Source organism: Capra hircus, chromosome 6 (assembly GCF_001704415.2).
Source record: "Capra hircus breed San Clemente chromosome 6, ASM170441v1, whole genome shotgun sequence".
NCBI lineage: Eukaryota > Metazoa > Chordata > Mammalia > Artiodactyla > Bovidae > Capra > Capra hircus.
This window is the reverse complement of record NC_030813.1, coordinates 96,682,509-96,704,495: the sequence shown is the minus strand read 5'-3', so window position 1 is coordinate 96,704,495 and position 21,987 is coordinate 96,682,509. Positions and strand designations below refer to the sequence as shown.

At 41.0% G+C, this 21,987-nt stretch overlaps 1 protein-coding gene across 4 annotated transcripts in view; it reads left to right on the top strand.

The window, feature by feature from the left end:
* Positions 1-21,987, top strand: part of LOC102172613 (ras-GEF domain-containing family member 1B) — a 669,201-nt gene that overhangs the window by 635,377 nt on the left and 11,837 nt on the right. For all 4 annotated transcript variants that reach the window (XM_018049636.1, XM_018049637.1, XM_018049638.1 and 1 more), the window contains 9 exons: positions 7,994-8,176; positions 9,860-9,982; positions 10,302-10,439; positions 16,094-16,306; positions 16,808-16,882; positions 18,734-18,829; positions 18,937-19,039; positions 20,490-20,569; positions 20,721-20,816. In XM_018049636.1, the coding sequence (XP_017905125.1) occupies positions 7,994-8,176; positions 9,860-9,982; positions 10,302-10,439; positions 16,094-16,306; positions 16,808-16,882; positions 18,734-18,829; positions 18,937-19,039; positions 20,490-20,569; positions 20,721-20,816 (1,107 nt within the window). The remainder of the gene's footprint in view (positions 1-7,993; positions 8,177-9,859; positions 9,983-10,301; positions 10,440-16,093; positions 16,307-16,807; positions 16,883-18,733; positions 18,830-18,936; positions 19,040-20,489; positions 20,570-20,720; positions 20,817-21,987) is intronic.

Genomic DNA, 21,987 nt, shown 5'->3' with positions numbered 1-21,987 from the left:
TTTTTTCAAGGAGGTTAACAAAGGTGTAGCTTTTCTAGCATCCAGAGATGCTGCTAGGGAGAAATGAGAAGATCATCTTTGAGACGTTTTCAAGCTCAAAATAAGCATGTTTTAGATAGTGTTGGAAACTTGATTTTACTTTCTTCCAACTCAGATCCATAATTAGAGAAACACTCTCTGAGCCTACTGTTGACTGTTGTCTTCTGAGATTCCGCAGTGCCTGAAGGAGGATAAAAGTACTTGAGATCCCAGCTGGAGTCAAGCTGAAATATGTGAACTCTTTTTTCATTCCCATCTCTGGAACCTCAAGTGAGAAAGGGAAGTGGTGGCCTCTCACCAAAGGGCAAAGTTCCTCTGGAATCTAGATGGGAATTTGGGAACCAGTCATTCCCGGATCTTAAATTAAGCCTCTCCTTACTAAGCAAATATGGTTTCGAAGTTCAACTGTGATAGAGTGGCTATCCTCTACCTCACTGGGACACATGCCCAGCATTTTTGAACAGAAGCAAAAAGATAGTAATCAATATAAAGGCATTGGGTTTATTAAATATCTCACCAAGGCGCTCTATGATGAAATAGGGAGAAATACACCTCTTTTTTTTCTTGCACTCCTACCCTTTGCAATCTCATTCTCCTGGGTGTAAATGAAATGCTGACTTGACATCTTGGTAGAGATTTACAAAACACCTAAAGCAGATGTTGAAGGATGGCCTTTGATTTAGTTCCCACACCCATTTTTTCCTGGCCCTCTTTTCCAATTTGCATTGTCACCTGAAACCACCTTAGCCTCATGCACCTGCCTCCCCATAAATAACCTTGTGCAAAAGCAGTCGCTGATTCAAGCACAGTCTGCTTTTCATCTGGTGCCTTAGTTGGTTTGAAACCATTAGGCATGCCTTTCAAATCCATTCATCCCTTAAATCACCCAGAGCCTGCTTCCTTGCTGCTGGATCAATGTCACGCTGAACTCTGGCAGGGTCCTTGAAAGAACATGATATATCTTTGTGACTGAATTAGCTGCTCCTGTGAGATATCTTGTCTGTCAACCAACTTTCCAGGTTCCCAAATTCATTTTAAGAAAGAGCATTCATCTTGTATACCTGGGTTGGGTATCGCTTACTTCCCCTTGGGAAGTTTCCCAGAAGAACCTGTAATCTGTATGCTAATTCTGGCAACTCAAAGCTTTCTTTTATCCTGGGCCATTGTTTTAAAAACCAAATTCATTTCCCATTGTCTCATTGCCTTCTCTCCATTCCAAAGTCCTCAATTTGTGGAGGGTGTGGGAGGCGGGGAGGCCTATTTAATTATCTCTGCCCCCCCCCCCAAAAAAAAAAGAAGTGTCTTTTTCATTGTCTTTAACTCCATTGGATCAGTACTACCAGGAAAAAAAAAAATTATTGCTTTCTAAGGAGCCAGTTTTGAATGTGTTACACCAAGGTTCTCTTCAGAACCACCATATTCTCCTTCTTTGAGGAAGCGGGTAATAAATACGATCCAAGTTCTGTACAGGCGAGCACACATACTTCCTAATCTGAGATCTGAACTCTCTAAAAGTATATACACATTTGTTGGCTGATTTCTTGCAGAGAAGTTTGTGATCTCCCTAAAAAGCTAGAGCCACTGGCCAAATAGAATATATTCTGAGTTTCCAGCAACTGGGTTACAAATGAAACTTTGCAAGGTGAGAACTGTTTGTGAGGTTAACCTGTCTCTTAAGCCTTATCTTCCTGGTAGTAATTTGAATAGAGTCAACAGCTTTTTCAAGCATCTCACATAAATCTCACTTTTTCCAAAGGAGTTAACTGCTTTGAAGTTTGACTTAACCAGCAAATTAAGGACAGTGCTTAATCGCCTGGGGGAGGAAATGGCAATCCGGTCCAGTATTCTTGTGTGGAGAATCCCATGGACAGAGGAGCCTGCGGGCAGCCGTCCATGGGATCTCAAAGAGTTGGACAAGACCGAGCACAGCACAGCACTTAATGCTGTCACTTATTTCAGTTTTGGAAAAAAGTGAGTTTCTCCTAAACCAGAATTTTTGCTAGCTGGTCCCCACAGCAGGTACACTGGGTTGGGCAAAATTTGTACTAAAGAAGGATGGAGAACTTGGTGGAGGATGTGCTAAAGGAGGATGGAGAAGTTAGTGTTGAGATTATGTTGGAAAGGATAGAGAAGGTAAGTAAATTGAGAGTTTACAGAATCCCACAGACAGAACATAGTAATTGTGAGAACTGTAAAGAGAAGGTTTGCTGCAGATAAGAAGCCAGAGCTTCACTGAGATTAAAGAAAATAAATGGAAGCTGTGGATAGGAACTACCTTAAACTCAGTCTTCCGTCCACTGGGGTAATGTTAGCAAAGGATTCCTGGAATTAATAGCTCCCGGGGCTAAATGCTTCTTTGGATTCTCATGTCCAGTACTTGGACATTCTGTGAATTTGTTTTTTTAAACAAAAACCAAGCCAATATTTAATCTTCTGAGCCTCCCTATTTAATTCTAGAAATGTAGCAGGTTGAACTAAAGTCTTGGCCATCAAGTTTGAGCAATGCTAAATAAACAGTTCCTGATGTGGATAATAAGAGGAAAGATACTTGAGAGAAAAAAATTCCACTATGTTTATCTTTGGAAGTATTTAAAAATCCACTTCACAAACAGTACTTTCTGTGCCATTCTGCTGACCTTTCCTCTTGTTTAACAAATACATCTATTACACAAGGCAGTTGATCTTTCCAGAAAACAGACTGGCCACTTGCTAGAGATTGTCCAGAAATTAGTTATGCCTACTGTGATCTATGAGCTTTCTTTGTGTCATTTTATCTCATCAGATTTTTTTTCTGGAAATCTATAAAGTACACACAAGCAAATATCACTGTATTTCATTGAATCTAAGATGTCATCCATTATAAGATGCTCTTTTATATATTGCTAAAAAAAAAGACTGATGGTTAAATGTATTTTCTTGTCACTCAACTATCTAATGAATCCCAATTTCAAAGAAACTAAAATATAAAGAAGTGTATATAAGAATCTCTGAAATCTTTGACTAGAGGGGATTATTCTTTGATGGCAAAGGTCAGTATCTTAAATACTTCTGTTGACAGTGTTGCTTTTTAATAAGAGTAATTAATGGCCTATCATGCATCTTTGGAGCAAGGATTTATGTAGAACTTGTAAAGCATATAAATTACTCTAATAGACTACAATTTGGGACAGACTGACAGGCTTTTCATTTTATGGGTAAACATTAGAAGTTCAAAGAAGACCATTTGCAGTATAGCATGATGTAGAGTTGTAAATTTTGAACCTGGAATGTGAAGACCTGGGTTTGAAACACAGTATGCAAGTTGAATTATCAAGATGGTTTGTGGTCAAATCAATCAGCTGATCAACAACAGAACTTTGGGCTAATTAGAAGGCAGAAAGCAACCAGTGACATGGTCTTTTCTTAAATTAGATTTTTAGTAAACTATAACCCCAATTAACTTATCTCAGTTTACCATCCTTTGCTCTTTGCAGTATTTTCTTTTGGTACCTGGTCAGAGAGTTTTCGGAGAAGGCAATGGCACCCCACTCCAGCGACTTCACTTTCACTATTCACTTTCATGCATTGGAGAAGGAAATGGCAACCCACTCCAGTGTTCTTGCCTGGAGAATCCCAGGGACGGGGGAGCCTGGTGGGCTGCCGTCTATGGGGTCGCACAGAATCGGATACGACTGAAGCGACTTAGCAGCAGCAGCAGCAGAGAGTTTTTGGTGTGTTGATATTTTGTACACAGTTCCCAGGAACAATACAAATGCCCTTTGTCATTGCTCTAAAAAATGCTCTAACTTTGCCATAAAGGAAATTGGTAGTTTGTTATTATTTAGAATTTTGAAAGGAGAGAGCAAAAGTGGAAATAATTTTCCAGGTGAAGAATACACCTCAGTTCAGTTCAGTTCAGTCGTTCAGTTGTGTCCGACTCTTTGCAACCCTATGAATTGCAGCACGCCAGGCCTCCCTGTCCATCACCATCTCCCGGAGTTCACTTAGACTCACGTCCATCGAGTCCGTGATAACCATCCAGCCATCTCATCCTTGGTCGTCCCCTTCTCCTCCTGCCCCCAATCCCTCCCCTCCTGCCCCCAATCCCTCCCAGCATCAGAGTCTTTTCCAATGAGTCAACTCTTTGCATGAGGTGGCCAAAGTACTGGAGCTTCAGCTTTAGCATCATTCCTTCCAATGAAATCCCAGGGTTGATCTCCTTCAGAATGGACTGGTTGGATCTCCTTGCAGTCCAAGGGACTCTCAAGAGAATATACCTAGGGGTGAGTAAGTGACTCTCCAAAGTTTTCAAGGCGCTTAAGCCCAGAAGAGGGCTTCATACAGTCTGTGTCTTTGTCCATATCTGGATCCTTGCCCACTTAATGGGAGTAAATAATTAAGAAGTACTTTTGGTGCTGATTGTTTGAAAGGGAATTCTAAGTAATTGGTGACCATTTTGTGGGTTAGTGATTCCTGTCGACCAACCGAAGGCTGCAGGGGTGTGTGTGTGCAACATGCAAGGAAGTTGCATTGGGCTCACTTGATGCTGTAGCTATGTGACTGTGTGGTCCTAATCTGGTCACTTCACCTCACTGCACAGGTCTCAGTTTGTGCATTGGAGGACAGAGGAGAGTGAACCTGACTGTCATGGCACTTGGACCTTGGCTGCTTGCATAACTGTTTTCTAGTCATTGCCGATCCCTTAGCACCTAGCTACAGCCTTAGATGCTAATCCCTTAGCATATGTTCCCCACCCAGTTACAGCCTTTGAATCCTTACTCTTCATAGGGCCTCTGGGCAACCACTTCAGATTGATTGCAGCTAGAAAGTGAAATGAAACCTATTTCCATCTTCGACGAGTTGATTTCCTATGGTCCTTTTGAACTTTTGGCACTTTCTGATTGTCTGAAATTCCCAACTCTTGGCCTACTGTCTCCCTAAAGCACTTTACTATGATGGTTTCAGTAGCAATGAGTGAGTGGAAAAATCAAGGAAAATTCATGATTCTTGGCAGAATGGGGAAAAGAAAACCTTCAAGGGGATGATGGAGTGAGTTCCACTTGTCAACCTTGGATGCCAAGGATACTGTGTGGTTTTAACCATCTAAAGCTTTTTTAAGCCAGAGGCAGGTGACCACATCCAAATGGAAGGTTCCTTCCGGGCTGTAACTTTTAGATGCTTCTCATCTCAGTCTCTGGTGTCCCAGTTTAAGGACATGTCGACTTTCTCAGGGCAAGGGCAGATGGTCTCTTGTTTTCCTTCCCACCAGGGACAACCCATTTGCAAAGATGCTATTGCATGTGAAACAGACTCACAGAAAACGGGAAGGGTGAAGAGGACAGAAGCGTACTTCGTCCATTGTCTTATGAAATGTTGGCCTTGAGTTGTTTATTTAACTGTGATTCCTGTGTATACGATCTTACCAACTAAGTGGAGAGCATTTGTGTTAACCTCTACATCTCATTGTTCCCGGTCCCTTGGCCATTATGACCATGTCCAGCCCAAGCGAGAGGGATGGCAGTGATGACTCTGGTGGTTACCGGTCTCCCCAGACAGTGATTCTCAGTGCTCACTTTCTTCCCATTTGTGACTGTATTTTTGCAGTATAGTTGATTTATACTGTTGTGTCTGTTTCAGGTGCACAGTAAAAGGATTCAGTTATATATACTGTTGCTGTTCAGTCGCTAAATCATGTCTGACTCTTTGTGACCCCATGGACTGCAGCACACCCGCCTTCCCTGTCCTTCACTGTCTCCTGGAGCTTGCTCAAACTCACATTCATTGAGTTGGTGATGCCATCCAACCATCTCATCCTCTGTCGCCCGTTTCTCCTTTTAAAGCCCTCAATCTTTCCCAAGATCAGGGTGTTTTCCAGTGAGTTGGCTCTTCACATCAGGTCGCTCAAGTGTTGAGCTTCAGCAGCAGTCCTTCCAAGAATACTAAGGGTTGATTTCCTTTAGGATTGACTGGTTTGATATCCTTGCTGTCCAGGGGACTCTCAATTTGAAAGCATCAGTTCTTCAGTGCTCAGCCTTCTTTATGGTCTAGGTCTCACATCCCCACGTGACTACTGGAAAAAGATATTCTTTTTTCAGATTCTTTTCCTTTATAGATTATTACAAGAGATTGAATATATTTCCCTGAGCTATACAGTAGGTCCTTGTTGTTTATCTGTTTTATGTATAGTAATACATATCAATTAATCCCAAATTCCTAATTTATCCCCACCACCACCTCCCACCACTACTTTCCCCTTTGGTAAACACAGACGTTTGTTTGTTTTCTGTGTCTGTGAGTCTGTTTTTGTTTTGTAAATAAATTCACTTAAATCACTTTACGACTCTGCATATAAGCAGTATCATGTGAGGTTTATCTTTCTTTCTCTGTGCTATTTCATCATGGATGATTTTATGTTCTCCCTCAGTATTGGATTATGGATGGGATAGACCACAAAATACTGAAGTTATTATTTTTCTCCCTTTTCACTTTCCTGATGCTTCTTTCTCTAAATGCCATTTCACCTGCCAGGGTGGCTTTACAGTGGGTGGTGTTTGTTCCCAACACCCCACCCCTGGCGGCTCCCTGCCCAGGCACGTGCAGGTACTGTGATGCTCTGGCCCCTGTGGGAGGCTGGCAAGGGGAGACCTGGGACAGACCTGCTTGGAGAGGGATGTACAGCCACAGACAGACCCCACTCCCAGCCCCCATTCAGATGCAAATATCTTAAGCCTCTTGAAAAGAAGGATTAGTCCAGGTTGTGTCCTCTCCTGCAGCCTTCAAACACCCTGGGCCTGTCAGTCCAAGCTCTGGAGTTTGCCTTTCCCTCATTGTTTGCCTCTGAAACCCTCCATCTCCGCAACTCCTGAATGCCTCCATTGTCCAAACAGGCTGCCGGAAACGGGAGTCTGTTCTGGGGCCAGGAGCTCCATTCCTCGGAATCCAAGTAATAACTTAATAGCCTCTGGCCTCCACCAAACACCCTCTTATGCGGGCTTTGTGAGCAGGAAAGCACACACAGGGAGAGGACGTCACAGTGCTCCTCCTTCCTCAGTCAGGTGCTTTCTCAGCCTGTGTTTACCGAGCACTGAGGCTTTATAGAGCCCTTCACCCCAAAAGAATTTAACACAAAGGGGCAAAAATGAATAGCATCAGACTTCCAGTGAAAGCTGGGGAGTTGGCATTAAATCTCCTGATATATATATGCATCTATAAACTTACACAGTGCTTCCCTGGTGGCTCAGTGGGAAAGAATCCGCCTGCAGTGCAGGAGACTCTGGTTCCATCCCTGAGTTGGGAAGATCCACTGGCGAAAGGAATGGCGACCCACTCCAGTATTCTTGCCTGAGAAATCCCATGGACAGAGGAGCCTGGCGGGCTACAGTCCATGGGGTTGCAAACAATCAGCCATGACTTAGTGACTAAACAACATAAACACACACATACACATATGTACACGCAGAGACACTTTAATTCTAGGCTTCGCTTAGGCTTCAGTTTTTCAGCTTCTGTTTTGGTTATCTCCTAATATGCCCAAAGCTAGTCCAATATTTCTTAAGCATGATGTAATTCTTCCCCACCGACTTTGAAGGAGCATGTTTCCACCTTAGGATGATACTTGACCGGGAGGATAAAGCAGTTTAAAGCTCAACCCCTCTCCCTGCCTTCCTAACCAAATGTGAAGGAGTAAGATCTAAACACAGCAGCCAGAGACTTGGCTTCAGGTATAGATTGGCACCTTTGATCCAGGTATTTCATGCTACTCTATTGGACACGATTGGTACTCAAAAATATGCGTTCGTGTGCTGTTGAAAAGCAGTGTACTTCTTGATGAGTTCTGAGATTGTTTCAGAGTCTAACCTGGGTTAAAAAGTGCCTGCTTCTTCATGACTGTGAAAGCCTCATGCCTAAAAAGTTTGCTTTTCTTTGGGGCTGCCTATTACTGACACCATGTTTCTTCCTTTCTGATTTGTTTTAGGAAAGCATGCCTCAGACTCCTCCCTTTTCTGCCATGTTTGACAGCAGTGGTTACAACCGAAACCTCTATCAGTCTGCAGAGGACAGCTGTGGGGGTTTGTATTACCATGACAACAACCTCCTCTCTGGGTCTCTGGAAGCGCTCATCCAGCACTTGGTACCCAATGTGGATTATTATCCGGATGTAAGTATTCACATGTTTCTGAAACACATCCTTGGTATCCAGCAGAAATTACAATAGAGTAAACAGGGACCCTGGGTGCTCCAGAATTACATCTGGATTGCCAAGAATTTTTCTAACAAGAAGTTGCACGTTGGTTATTGAGTACTTTGAGACCCGACTGAGCCTGGATACAACAGTTCTGCATATCAGTTTTCTTTTCGGGGCTGCCATCACAGTGTAGATAGTCAGAGACCATCTGAAAAATGGTAACGTTTGACTCATGCTTGTACCATGATCCTTACATAGAAATGCCAGAGAACCTTGGATGCTCCTCGAATGTTTAGTGCCTTTCTGGTTTCCAAGGCCATCACTATGTTGAGAAGGGTGAAGTGACACAGGGAAGCTTCATAGAAAAAGAGAACACGAGTTACATTCTTTGTAGATTCTTTGTAATTCTTTGTAGAATGGACGTCAGATAATATGCTTGCTTATGTTTTCCTTAGATCCCTGACATTTGTATAGGTAATCCTTTCTAATTCAGGAAATCCGTGTATATTTTCTCAGTCTTTAGAGCAATTTCAAGAGACTCAGAGAGGAAAAAAAATTGAAATTTGGGATTCAGTTGGCGCATGGTCTCACACCCGACATCAGCAATCAAACCCGGGTTTTCTATTTCTAGAGCAAGTGATGTTTCTTCCCACTTCCTTTGTGCTGTGGCTGACCCCGTTCCTCAACAGCTGCTTGTTGATAAAGATTTCATGAAAATATCCAGACACTGGATTCAAATGCTTTTAAATATAATAATGGCCTTGGTGTACAAATGATAGTCTGTGCTTGCCACTGGAGTTCACCATAGTGTTTGTTACTGAGTTATCTCTCTCTGTGTGTGATTTGTTACATAGCATTTTCAAATATGTTGCCACACAGGGAAAACTTGTAATCAAAAGTAAAAGGCATCCCTTGTTCAGCCCTGTAAGTGTTTATGAGCTATAAAAGGGTGCCTCAGGGGGAGAAAAAAACCCATGGAGTTTTTCTTTTTATTGGGAGTCTGAAGCTATTATAACACATAAGCATTACTTCATTACTGGCTTCTTGGGAGACAGTGTGCTTAAAGAAAAGTATATAGTGTGATATTATGTTTTATCAAATTGCTTAGCCTTTGAGCAAGTAAACAGATGACTTGAACGCCTGTCTTTGAATGTTCTGACAAGCACACAAATGCTCCAGTGTGTAATACTGGACCCACTGGAGAATTCTTGAACTGATGTGGGTAGGGTGGTTTTTTGTTTTTTAATTTCCATTGACTTACCATAATATCTGGACACAGAACAAGATTCTGTACGGGTGGTATATGTAAGTTAGATTGATCTCCGTGGGCTGAATTACATTCTTCTTTACTGGGCTGAGTTATATGTCCTGGTATGCAGGCTCCCAGAGGATAGATGTAAAAATGTGCTATGAATAATTTAGTAGCTCAACTTATCCTGTACTTCTGTTATTTTTAATATGGTTTAAGGGAAAAGATATATCAGAAGGTAAAGGAGAAATCCATCTTGTTTTCCTACTAGTAAGCATCACTTTTGAAACTACAGCATTTTCACTTTGATCAGGAGAACTTGATATATGGTGTATCATGTTTAGGGGAGAAACTAGTTTCAGATGTAGGATCTAACCATGATAACTTTTTTCTTTCTCTTGCCACAGAGAACGTACATATTTACCTTCCTGTTGAGTTCTCGGTTATTTATGCATCCGTATGAGCTAATGGCCAAAGTTTGCCACCTGTGTGTTGAGCCCCAGAGACTAAGTGATCCCAACAGTGATAAGGTAATGATATATTTTGAACTTAACTTTTTTCTGTTGGGTTTGGTAGCTTTATGGCTTAAATCTTGTGAAGTGGGTCTCCTGAAGTAAGGAGTATCACGGCTATGCAAAGGGAATGGGGAATGGTATAAAGAAGAAATATTAGTGTCATGGAAGATCCCTAGGTCCTTCCTAAAGTTGGTAGCACTTGACATTGATTTGGGAGAGGGGGACTAGAGCTTCTTTAGCCTCAAAGACTTTGCGCTAGAAGTTTATCACTAGCGTTGTTTGTAATTATTTGTTTGATGGATATCACTGAATTCCGTTTGCTTTTCCTCCCTAGAATCAGATAAGAAAAATTGCACCGAAAATCCTTCAGCTCCTGACAGAATGGACAGAAACATTTCCTTACGACTTTCGGGATGAAAGAATGATGAGAAACTTAAAAGATCTGGCTCACCGAATAGCCAGTGGCGAGGAGGTTGGTAACCTAAATTGAGTACAGTCATTCGGATTTCCAGGCAGGGGCTTAGTTGGGAAGTGGTGCTGACTTGTACACTGGCATCTCCACTGTTTCCTCTGGGTTTCTGCCTTTGGGCAAGTCCTCTCCACAGAGCACTGTTCTGTTTGGTGTGCCAAACAGAGCTGATTAGACGATCCCACTTCAAAGGGGTGTGATCTGAAGTTTTATGTGATTAATTTGGGGGTATGTTCATGTCAGTTCATGCAGAGGATTCATGCTGCAAGTGTGTTTTTATGTTGTTTTATTGATTCCTCTCTTCCTTCCAGATAGGTGTGATCTAGCAAGTTAGACAAAGAATATCACAGTAGGAGATATAAATACTAATACATGTAAAATAACCTACTTATATGTTAACAGAGAATAAGGAATATATTACTAAATCGGAAATAGTTTGTATCATGGAAAGGAGAAAACAAATAGTCTAATATGAAGAACCGGTTGACTAGGACAAGATTGTTTTATTTCACTGTAAATCTCTAGGTAAAAAGAAAACACAGTTGGTTATATAATTTTCACTATCAGAGGAGCAAAACCATATAAATTCTTCAAAGAATTAAATAAAAAATTTTAAAAATGTCCTACAGTGACTTGGTGAATATGATCATGGAAACTGTTCTGTGTAGTGTTTACGACAAATACTCCTTGGTAAAAACTGTGGCCATTAGATTATTATAAATTAGCAAAGGTAATTCTTTAGGAGTAGAAAAGACAGAGAAAAAAGGATTCAAGTCTTGTGCCCGGAAGTTGATTCAAGGCTAGCACCTAGACTAGGTGAAGATGGAAAATAAGTCTGTTAGATAATCTTTCATAAATATCATGTTCCTCAATTGAGCCTTTGATAAGCACTAACTAGCTATGACAAATTCAAGGTTATCCTCTTTGAAGCAAGCCTGGAGGACTGGTATTCTGTGTTGAGGCTTGTTGGGCAAGGAGGCCTTTGTAGTTTCCGTGTTGCTGGCGCGCTCCAGGGGACACATTACTTAGGCCCAGATACAACATTCAGAAAAGATAGATGAAGCATTTGGCAAAGCCAGTGGTGTCTTGTTTCATTTGTCTTAAAATGCATTTTCCCATTATGGATACCCTAACTGGAGAAATCATTCTTTCAGTGATGTGCCGTCAAGATCCTATAACAAGACACCCTATCTATTCTGTCTACTTCTAGTGAATACATTTTAATACTGTTTCCCCAAACTTAAAAAAATCAGACAAAATTTTCTAAGATTAACACTTGAAAAATGTGCACGTTCTTCCCACATTATGTTCTCATGAAAGTGGAATTAATCCTTTCACAGTTCCCCTATGACTTTGTCGAGCCATGGGTTGAGAAGATTCCCTGGAGAAGAAAATGGCAACCCACTCCAGCGTTCTTGCTTGGAGAATTCCATGGACAGGGGAGCATGGTGGGGTAGCAGAGTCGGATGCAACTGAGCGCATAAGCACATATGACTTTATATTGAACACTGGTGCTCAGAACAGCCATAACTTCTACAAGACTGAATGAGTAGTTCCCTGGGTCCTTTTGCAAATTCTGACACTTCTAATCATTTTGCTAGTTTGTATGTAAGAGGTTCAAGCAAGATAGGAATTGGTATGTTCATCACTCATAATAAAGGCAAAAGTTAGGCATCACTGTTTTTTAGTAAATCTTTTCTTAGAGGGCTAAGCTGCTCTGCTGCTTGGCAGAAGCAGGGCTGTCTCAGTGACCTAAGTTTGTGACAAGCTGCTCAAAAGATGAGTGGCATCATAAGGACTTTTTCTTGTGTGAGGCTAAGCCCTGAGTCAGGCAGTGCTTCATTTCAGTTAAGTTGTGTTTAGATACTTGATGTGGCAGTCAGCTTCCTTTTTCTCTATTGCCTTTTTAAAAGGTAGAAATGATGCCTTGTTTTTTTTCCAAAGGAATACCTTAAAAATCTTTTTCAGATACAGTGCCAAATGGATGGCTTTTTGTCCTTCTTGTCATGGAAGTTCATGAAGGGAAAGGGGATCGCTGCTATCTGTGTTGGCCAGATTGGGTCCGATCTCTTTTTAACAGGATCAAGCCATTCAAGAATTGGACGGAACCAAGCAAGGGAGCCAGATAGCCTTGTGCCTGGGCTTCTTCTCAGCCCTCCTGTGTTCATAATAAATCCTTGATAGACCTTGACGTCTTCAGAGAGTTATAAGTGTGAAAAGAGGAGATGAGAAGATAAGCCAAGTGTAACCACAGAGTTGGTTGATTCATCTAGGGCTTGAGTGGAGAGATGTCATCTGCCATGATTCTATTGGGTTTATAGTGAGATGCTATTCCTTCAGCCACTTATATAGCCAGTATTCAGAAATGGGTCCATGATTTGGCAGCTGGTTGATTTGAGTGCTCTGGCAAGTCCTCGAAATTCTCTGCTCCTCCTTCATTTCTATCAATCCTAAGAGGTAAAGTTTTGTGATTGATGCTCTTTTCCTCGGTTCTGTGCCTACCTGAACCGGCAGGCCACTTACCTGTCTTGGGCTGAAGTGTCTTTCCTTGAAGAGATCTTCCCCCACCACCCAGCCATGGCACTCCCCATTGTTGGCTTTCACCACCAATTTCTTCATAGCACTCTGTGATTAGTAGGTTACTTTCTTTATGACTTGTTTTCCCCCCTCTGGACTCCATGCTGTGCCCCTTCTGCTCACATAGCACCTTAACTCCTAGCCCAGTACCTGGCATTTAATGGGCACTCAGGAGTGTTTGAATGGATGATTGAATGAATGAGTTAACAAACTAATCAATTACTGGAATAAGAAAAAATATTTCCCTCCACTGGAAAAAGGATCTCCCTTCTTGGGAAGGAGTGTGAGCTTGGATTGGGACTTGCTGCATCTTGCCTGGGACTTTTTTTTTTTTTTTTTTGGCAGTCAGTGGATCCAGGTGTGCTCTGTATGTAATTCAGTTGAATTCTGAATCTGCTAGAACAGTTCCGCATAATATGACCTAATATGGTTCCTGCCTCAGGATTTGCCCAACATGAACAGGTTTATTAGGACTTGGCTGCAAGGAACCCGAAATGAAACTGATGATTGAATTACATGACAAATGACTATTGTGGGTAGAATGCAATTTTCTCTTCCTTAAGGGGCTGGTCTTTATTCTATCTTTATTTGCCAGGTAATTACTGACACTGGCATTTGAAGTTATAAAAAAGATTAAGTACATATTTAGCAATCCATGATTCAGGAAGGAAGCAGGCTTAATGACACCAAGCTTTGGTTTCTCAAATGGAATCAAGTCGCAGTAAGAAACTTTTCAAAGAGGTCACACACATACGTATCACACATACATATTCCTCTCTGTCTCTCTCTCTCACACACACACACCTGCGTGTGCACCTGCACACACACCGTTCTTTGTTATTTGAATGGCTTTTCCCCTATACCCTGTTGCATGCATGTTCTCCTCGTATTTTACTGCTCTTTGCACGCTAGCTGAATCCTCCACTGTACATTCCTCTGCCTGTTCCCTACAAAGCACTTTTTAAGTTTAGAATAAGAATCTTTCACCAGATATTTGCTATGTGTCAGAATCACCTGGGGAGCATTTATTATGATATTCGGAACCAAAGACCGCAGAATCCATTTGAAGTTGGTGGATTTTTATGTAACTTAAAAGATTATGAAAGTAGAAGAAGCAAGGGAAATAGGGATGAAGGATTTTTATTTTATTCTTCTTTACTTTCATTGAGGTACAGTTGACATATAACCTTGTATTAGTTTTAAGTGTACAACATAATGACTCATGGCTTATGTACATGGCAAAATGATCACCACAGTAAGTCTAGCTAACATCTGTCACCTTTCATAGTTACACAATTTTTATCTTGTGATAACTTTTAAGATCTCTTAGCAACTTTCAAATATGCAATGCAGTATTATTAACTGAAGTCACCATCCTTCCTGGACATTACATCCCCATGACTTATTTTATAACTGGAAGTTTCTACCTTTGACCCCCTCTTACCTATTTTGCTCACCCCCCCCAGCGAAGGATTTAAAATAGCCCTCAATTTGGCCTGAAGTGCTTTGAATTCTGAAGAAAGAGGCATTTTCTTTGAGTGACAAGCATATTATCAAATAGATAGCATCTTCTAAACTGATAACTTTAGTGCTGTGTGGAAGATAGCTTCTTTGAGGGCTCAATTTTTTAAACACTTAGGTATTTCATTAGTGACTTTAGGGTGATCTGTGAATGTAGGAGGGAGGAAAAGGTCATCTAATGAACCAGTTTAAAGAGCTCAGTGGAATATATACCAGACAAATAGAGAAGAAGAGAAGGAAGGTTATGTGGGCTTCTTTGCCTTGACTGTATGAGAATTGCTCATTACCTCCTATTTGTGATTTTCCTCCATTTAAGTATGAAAACATCTGTTCATTTAAAATTTTATAAGATGCTCTGGTAAACCAAATGACCACTGTTGAAAAAAAAGAGATGGTTCTTAGACTTGTAGGTAAGATGCCATTTAATTTTCAGGTAATTAATCTCAGAAAATGTTATTGTGGTACTTTTTGAAAAGGAGCTGATTAGTTAGTAAAGCGTGGATATAAGGTTTTCATCTGGAAATTCACTGGGACTGTCCTCCTTTGGAGCTTTAACCTAAGGACCACACTAGCAATGAATTAGCCTATAGGCCTTTCTCTGATACCAGCGTCACTATTTACTTAGATGGCTAAGTGTTTGGCAATTTTTGGCTGGAAAAGGAAGAATTAAAAGAACACCCCTAACTTACATCATGATAACTACTCCCTAGGGATTGATTGTGGAGTTATTTTTTGGACTTAATAACTATTTTAAAAGTCAAGAGGCTAACATTTATCTATAATACGTTGTGTTGCTTTTAATACTAATTTATCTTAGTGCTTGGCTGTAGCATGATGTAGTCACAAACCAGGCAGCAGCTGGTAGTAGCATTACAGGGAGAACTGCCATGTGAAGGAATTTGATTGTAAACATCAGCAGTGACTCATGAGTGCAACAGAAACAGACACGAGCCAAAGGGAGGTCAGACACCAAAAAGGAATATCCAATGCTTCTTTTGGTGGGAACTCATGTTATATGTGGAAGTCAGGAAGGTGGTTAGGGGCTGAGTAGGAAGTGATGGTGTGTTTCTGTCAAATAGTTGTTTGTACTTAGACCAATGAGATTAGGAATGATAGAAGTAGGAAAATCAAGAAGGTGGGCCTAAAGAAAAAGAATTGGGAAAAGGATGCTCTGACTTGAGATCTGTGCATCTTCACCTCGCAGAAGAAAACCAATAGGTTCCTATTTCAGTCCAGAGAACATTAGTTGTATGTGGTTCCTATTATATGGAATTCCCTAAATAGCTCATCTGAAATATCATTGTAGTTGTTTCATGGCCCCACTTGAGTCGCACTCTCAAGAGCAACCCAAGGAAAGAACTAAATCTTGCAGATCTGAAAAGACACCGTATGTATCTGTGTCTTTTAAATTGTTAGAGCAAAGCTGACTGCCTCTAACTGCCCTCCACCAAGGTGGCTAGCCAGCATCAAAGTAAAAGCACCAAGTACAGAGTCTCTGAGTTTGTGGCATGGATGCACAGGCAGAGCGAGGAGGTCATCCTTTTCTTGTTTCCTGGCAGACGTATCGGAAGAATGTCCAGCAGATGATCCAGTGTCTGATCCGCAAGCTGGCCGCGCTCAGCCAGTATGAGGAAGTGCTGGCCAAAATCAGTTCCACATCGACGGATCGACTCACAGTTCTCAAGACCAAGCCACAGTCCATCCAAAGGGACATCATCACTGTCTGCAGTGACCCTTACACGTTGGCCCAGCAGCTGACTCACATAGAGCTGGTGAGGCCGTTGTCATCCTTGTCTTTATAACCCAGACTTGGTTTGCCGTGGTAACCAGATAGCATGTTCATCGGCAGTAATGGCAAGGGAAAGGTGAAAATAATCCAAATGGGAGCTAATATATGAAATAGCGGCAGTGTGTTTTGTTTAGATATTTGTGTATGACTGTTTCTGATATTCTGAGAATTCACTTAAAAATAAATACTAAGCAAGAGCGAAGAGGTTATTGACCTTCCTCATGTTCCCCCTCTAATGAATTTTTCCATAGCTCGCTCAGCCTTTTACTTTCTGGTATACATTGACCCAAGCAGAAAACTGTCTCTGCTCAGATCTTAAAGATAATGACGGTTTTGAAGGTTAAAGGCTCATTTTACAAGCTGCTTGTTGAAAATGAGGATAGTGGCAGAAATTAAGAGACAGAATGGAAAGACCATTCCTTCTCCTTTTCTTCAATCCTGTTGAAGTTTGTGTTTCTTCAATACTGTTGGGTTTGTGTTTCAGGAGAGGCTCAATTACATTGGCCCAGAAGAATTTGTTCAGGCCTTTGTGCAGAAGGATCCTTTGGACAATGACAAGGTAATGGGTCTACCCAGAGGTTAGCCCTGAAATTGGAAATGGAATTCTTTAGTCCATGATAGTGGGTATGAGAGACAGAAATTCACTTTTGTTTTAGATTTTAAAGATCAGGAAGTTTTGTTTCTTTTTTTTAATTCATGTGACTCTATTTATCACAATATTTGTTTTATTGTGGTAGTCTGGAGCCAAACCCACAATATCTCTGAGGTATGCCTGCACTTTGTGCACGAGGCTTTTTCTTTTTTTTTGATCATCCTACACAGCATGTGGGATCTTAGTTCCTCAAACCAGGGATTGAACCCATGCCCCCTGCAGTGGAAGCACAGAGTCTTAATCTTAACTACTAGATCACCAGGAAAGTCCCTCAGAAAGATTTTTTTTTTCAGCCATGTCTGATTCATCGCACTTTTATTCTTGAGTCTGGTCTCCAAGTGCCATAACAGTATTCTTACCCTATCACCAACTTTTATCCTCTCCTTCTCCTTATTGGGAAATTTAATAAGCAAGTAGATGCAGGCATTTGTGATGATGAAGGTGGGAGATAAAGGATAATGGTTTTAGCAGATTAAGTCAGAAAGAAAATACGAGAGGATGCTCTGCTCGTGATTCAACAGTAGCAGGGGCGGTAAAGACAGGATGCATGTCCAGTGTGCCAAGGACAGGTCTTTACTGCTCTGCCTCTTGTTTTAAGGTACATCCTTCATGGCAGGTTTATTGCCTGAGTACAGCCCATATGGGCAGAAACTGATGGTAGGCAAGGCTGTAAGGTCGGCGTACACACACATAAGAAACTTTTCCTCGCGTTACCTCCAGAAGTATTAGGCAAAGACTGTATCACCCACTAATGAAAGCTCCTCTTTCAGAGTAGGGGCAGCAGCTGTTTTCCGGCCTTAGAATAGTTTTGCTCAGTACAGGAAGTGAAGATCAGGTTTTGCAATAGAGGCTACTGGACTTTTTTGTTTGCCTCATTTGGAAGGAAGGAAAGAGGGGTGTAATTAACCTGTTTAAGCTTGGCCTTGAACTCTGAGATGAGCTTAACTTCTTTTTGCTTTTGAACAATATGTCACTCACTCTCCAAAAACCAGGATGGTGTAAACTTCCGCTTTATCTACCTTGGAAAATACTAGTTTCTTGCTACACAGTGTTCCAAAATTGTCTCCTAGTCTTAGGAGAAAATTTTCTAGACTTCTATACTCTCTCAGCTTCTCCATGCTCTGTGAACAGCAGTAGGTAGTCACACCCGTATTAATTGGTCAAGATTGTTTTAGAATGCAGCCGAGACATATATATATATATTTTGGAATGGTACTTCTGAGAACTGTTCTCACCCAGAGTAATTTAGTCTCCTGGGAGAGAAGGCACTGTCATGAATGCAGCAGAATAGGTTTCTAGATCTTCGGGTTTTCACAGGACTGTACTAAGAGACTGATATTTCTACTGAGAGCCCTGGGCTTCCCAGGTGGCGCTGCTGGTAAAGAACCTGCCTGCCAGTGCAAGAGACCTAAGACACGCATGTTCGATCCCTGGGTCGGGAAGATCCCTGGAGAAGGGCCTGGAAACCCCCTCCAGTATTCTTGCCTGGGAAATTCCATGGACGGAGGAGCCCGGCGGGCTACAGTCCATGGGGTCACAAAGAGTTGGACACGACTGAAGTGACATAGCACACACTCGCAGGAGAGTCGAGACTATTAGTGGCTTGTTCTCTTTTTCCCCTCCCTGCTGCCCCCCCCCCCATCCTCAAAAGTCTTCCTAATTCATAAACTGAGAATAAAGGCCCATATCTGACAAAAACAAGAGCCTCATGCACCCTTTTTTCCTCCAACTCATCTGCTCATTTTACTTTCTCGATAGAGTTGCTACAGTGAACGGAAGAAAACACGGAACTTGGAAGCCTACGTGGAATGGTTTAACCGCCTCAGCTACTTGGTTGCTACAGAAATCTGCATGGTGAGAAAATGAATTTTTCTCCCAGCCCTCTATCTTACTTTTTCATACTTCCTTTATATTTGTTGGGCCTACATGTTGGACAACTGCTCTCTTCTCGTTCGGTACAGCCTGTAAAGAAGAAGCATCGAGCAAGGATGATTGAGTATTTCATTGACGTGGCTCGGGAGTGTTTTAACATTGGCAACTTCAATTCCTTGATGGCAATAATCTGTGAGTGTTTTCTGAGAGATACGTGTCCTTTGTTTATATAGGTTATGTGAAATGGACCCACTAAGAATTAGCAAATAGTACAGTTTTGTTCATGAAAACTGTACTTATTAATCCAGACTTGTTTCAGAATGACCAGAAAGCTTTAAATATACAAACTGATACAAATATGTTTAATCTTTTATAAGTATAGAAGAATTCATGGAATATGTTTAGTTAATCTTCATCTGAATATTTATCTATAAAATATATTTGCCTAAATTAAGGATTTTAGAAAGCGTTTGAGCAGCTTGTGTATCGAGCATTATAGAAACATATGATCTGAAAGTAAATCAGATGATTCCGCTGGTAAGACAAGAGGTTGGCCTGAGAAACTGGAACATTTTCTGACTACCCTTGATCCTAGTACTTGTCATCTGCTGACCTCATTAGCCTAACAAGGGTTTTTAATGCCAGCAACTATTCATTCAATAAACATAGGGCATGGGGGTAACACTGTGTCTTGTTTTTTTTCCAGTTTATACCTGTTTTCTTGCTACGATTATTGATAATGACTGTTTCATTTAAAAATATCCTGATTTATATGATAAACAATATGGCTACCTTACACATTATAAGTACTCAGTAAATATGTGAATATTTACCTGCCTCTTTAGAATCAGGGTCAGTTTGAAGCCAGAGAATCTACTGAATTTAATTCAATAATTTTAATTTTAATAACCCCCCCTCATGAATCCATTTTTCCCTTAAAAAATCTTTTTTTGACCCCTTGTCTCCCTCATAAAAATAACTAGTAAATCTTCAGCTTATTATCTGGCTTACTGCACAAAAATAGTGAGCAGAAAGGTCATCTAAATCAGGGACTTGAAAGGCCCACAGTCTAGGTAATAGAAGATTACCTAATTTCCCTCTTGTACTGTTAAGAAAATGTCAGGGCAATTTATATCACAGGAGAAAGTATTTGTAATACATCTAGCCGAACACTTGTATTCAAACTCTGTAAAAGACCCTACAGAGCAACACTATGTCGACAAATAACCCAGTGAAAACAAGGGCAAAATACCTGAACAATTCATAAAAGAAGATACACTGATGGACAGACAGTATATGAAAAGAAGCTCTACATCATTAGTCATCAGAGAAATACAAATTTAAATTAGAATCACAGTGAAATACATTTCACACACTGGAGTGACTGAAATTAAGAAATCTGATTGAACCAAATATTGTGAGGATTATGGACCAAGTAGAATTCTCAGACCTGGGTGGGGTTGTGAAATGGGACCACTACTTTGGAAAATCATTTGGCAAGTTTTTTTTGTTTGTTTGTTTTTAATAAAGCTAACTTCCTTTTACTTAATAATGAATATTTTTTTCAGAATGTACCTTAGAATGACTTCTCTGATTTCTCTGTTTTCACTTTCTTTTTTTCGCCTTCCATTGTAATCGGAAGCTGGCATGAACATGAGCCCCGTCTCTCGACTGAAAAAAACTTGGGCCAAAGTGAAGACTGCCAAGTTCGATGTTCTTGAGGTATGTGAAGTGGAGCTCTTCTCTTGCTGTTAAGTAACATTTTGCCCCAGAGTTATTTGGGCTTTTTGAATCCAGCATTTAGAGTGTGATCTCATGAACTTTCTGCAGGTGAGAAGTGTGTAGTTCATATTCTCCTCTCTTTTGCCTACAGCATCAAATGGACCCTTCGAGCAATTTCTATAATTATCGAACAGCTCTTCGTGGGGCAGCGCAAAGGTCTTTGACTGCTCATAGCAGCAGAGAGAAGGTATGTGTTTAAACAAGTTTTATTCATGGCCCAGTTGCCACATGTGGCACTGAAATGCACTGTGTGTGCACGCGTGCTAAGTCATTTCAGTTGTGTCTGACTCTCTGGGAACTTATGGACTGTAGCCTACCACACTCCTGTCCATGGGGATTCTCCAGGCAAGAATATTGGAGTGGGTTACCATCCCCTCCTCCAAGGGAACTTTTCCACCCAGAGACTGAACCCATGTCTCCTGCAGCTCCTGCCTTACAGGCAGATTCTTTACCACTGAGCTTCTGGAGAAGCCCTGAAATGCACTGTACTCAGATGCTTTTGCCTGTTTAGATCTAAGAAAGAAAGTTCATATGCTGTGGACATGTTTATCACTTGCCACATAGGGAAGGGGGGATGCTAAAGAAGGAGGAAAGGGGAAGGCAACTTGGTAGCGAGCTTTGAAAATGTTATTATTGCATTATTTAAATGATTATTTTGTAATGTGTCATAGTTGTGTTTCAAGCAATAAATTAAGTCCTATGTTAAGATGACTAATGGCATTAGACAGTAATTTGATTTAATGGAATACAGACATTTAAGCTCTGCACAAGGTAGCTGACTTAATGTAATCTTTTAAAGAATTAGCTTACCTCCCATGGTTAAGTCATTTATTTTCAGAAAGTAGGTTAGTTGCTGTAGCATTAGGCCTGCTGTTACTAATTGGGTATGTGGGTGGCGGGAAAAGTGCCAGGATGATGTCTGAGAAATGAATGGTCTTCACTCTACCTGCCCTGCCCTTAAAAAGTTTCACACTGTCCTGGATCAGCCATGCTTCTGACTTGGAAGGGCCTTTACCCACATTTCATACTTGGGAAGAAGAAGTCATTTTGACATTAGGAGATCATGTTATTTGAGAAGTAAATACTTGGGTACAGTAAATGGGCTGATGAAGGTTGCTTGGTGAAAACAATTTTCTGCTTAGGTTCTACCCCATCTTTTAACTTGAACTATATGCTCCAACAAATCAAAGAAAATGAGGATACAAAATTTTAGGCCCTCTTGGTCGCTCACCCTCAAAAGCTTCAGCTTCGGTGATCTAAAATGAAAACAAATGCAAAAAAACACCCCATCTTTTAAGCACGCTAAATTGCTTCTCACCAAAATCTAAAATATTGGTTCTGATCATGTTTGAGAGCTA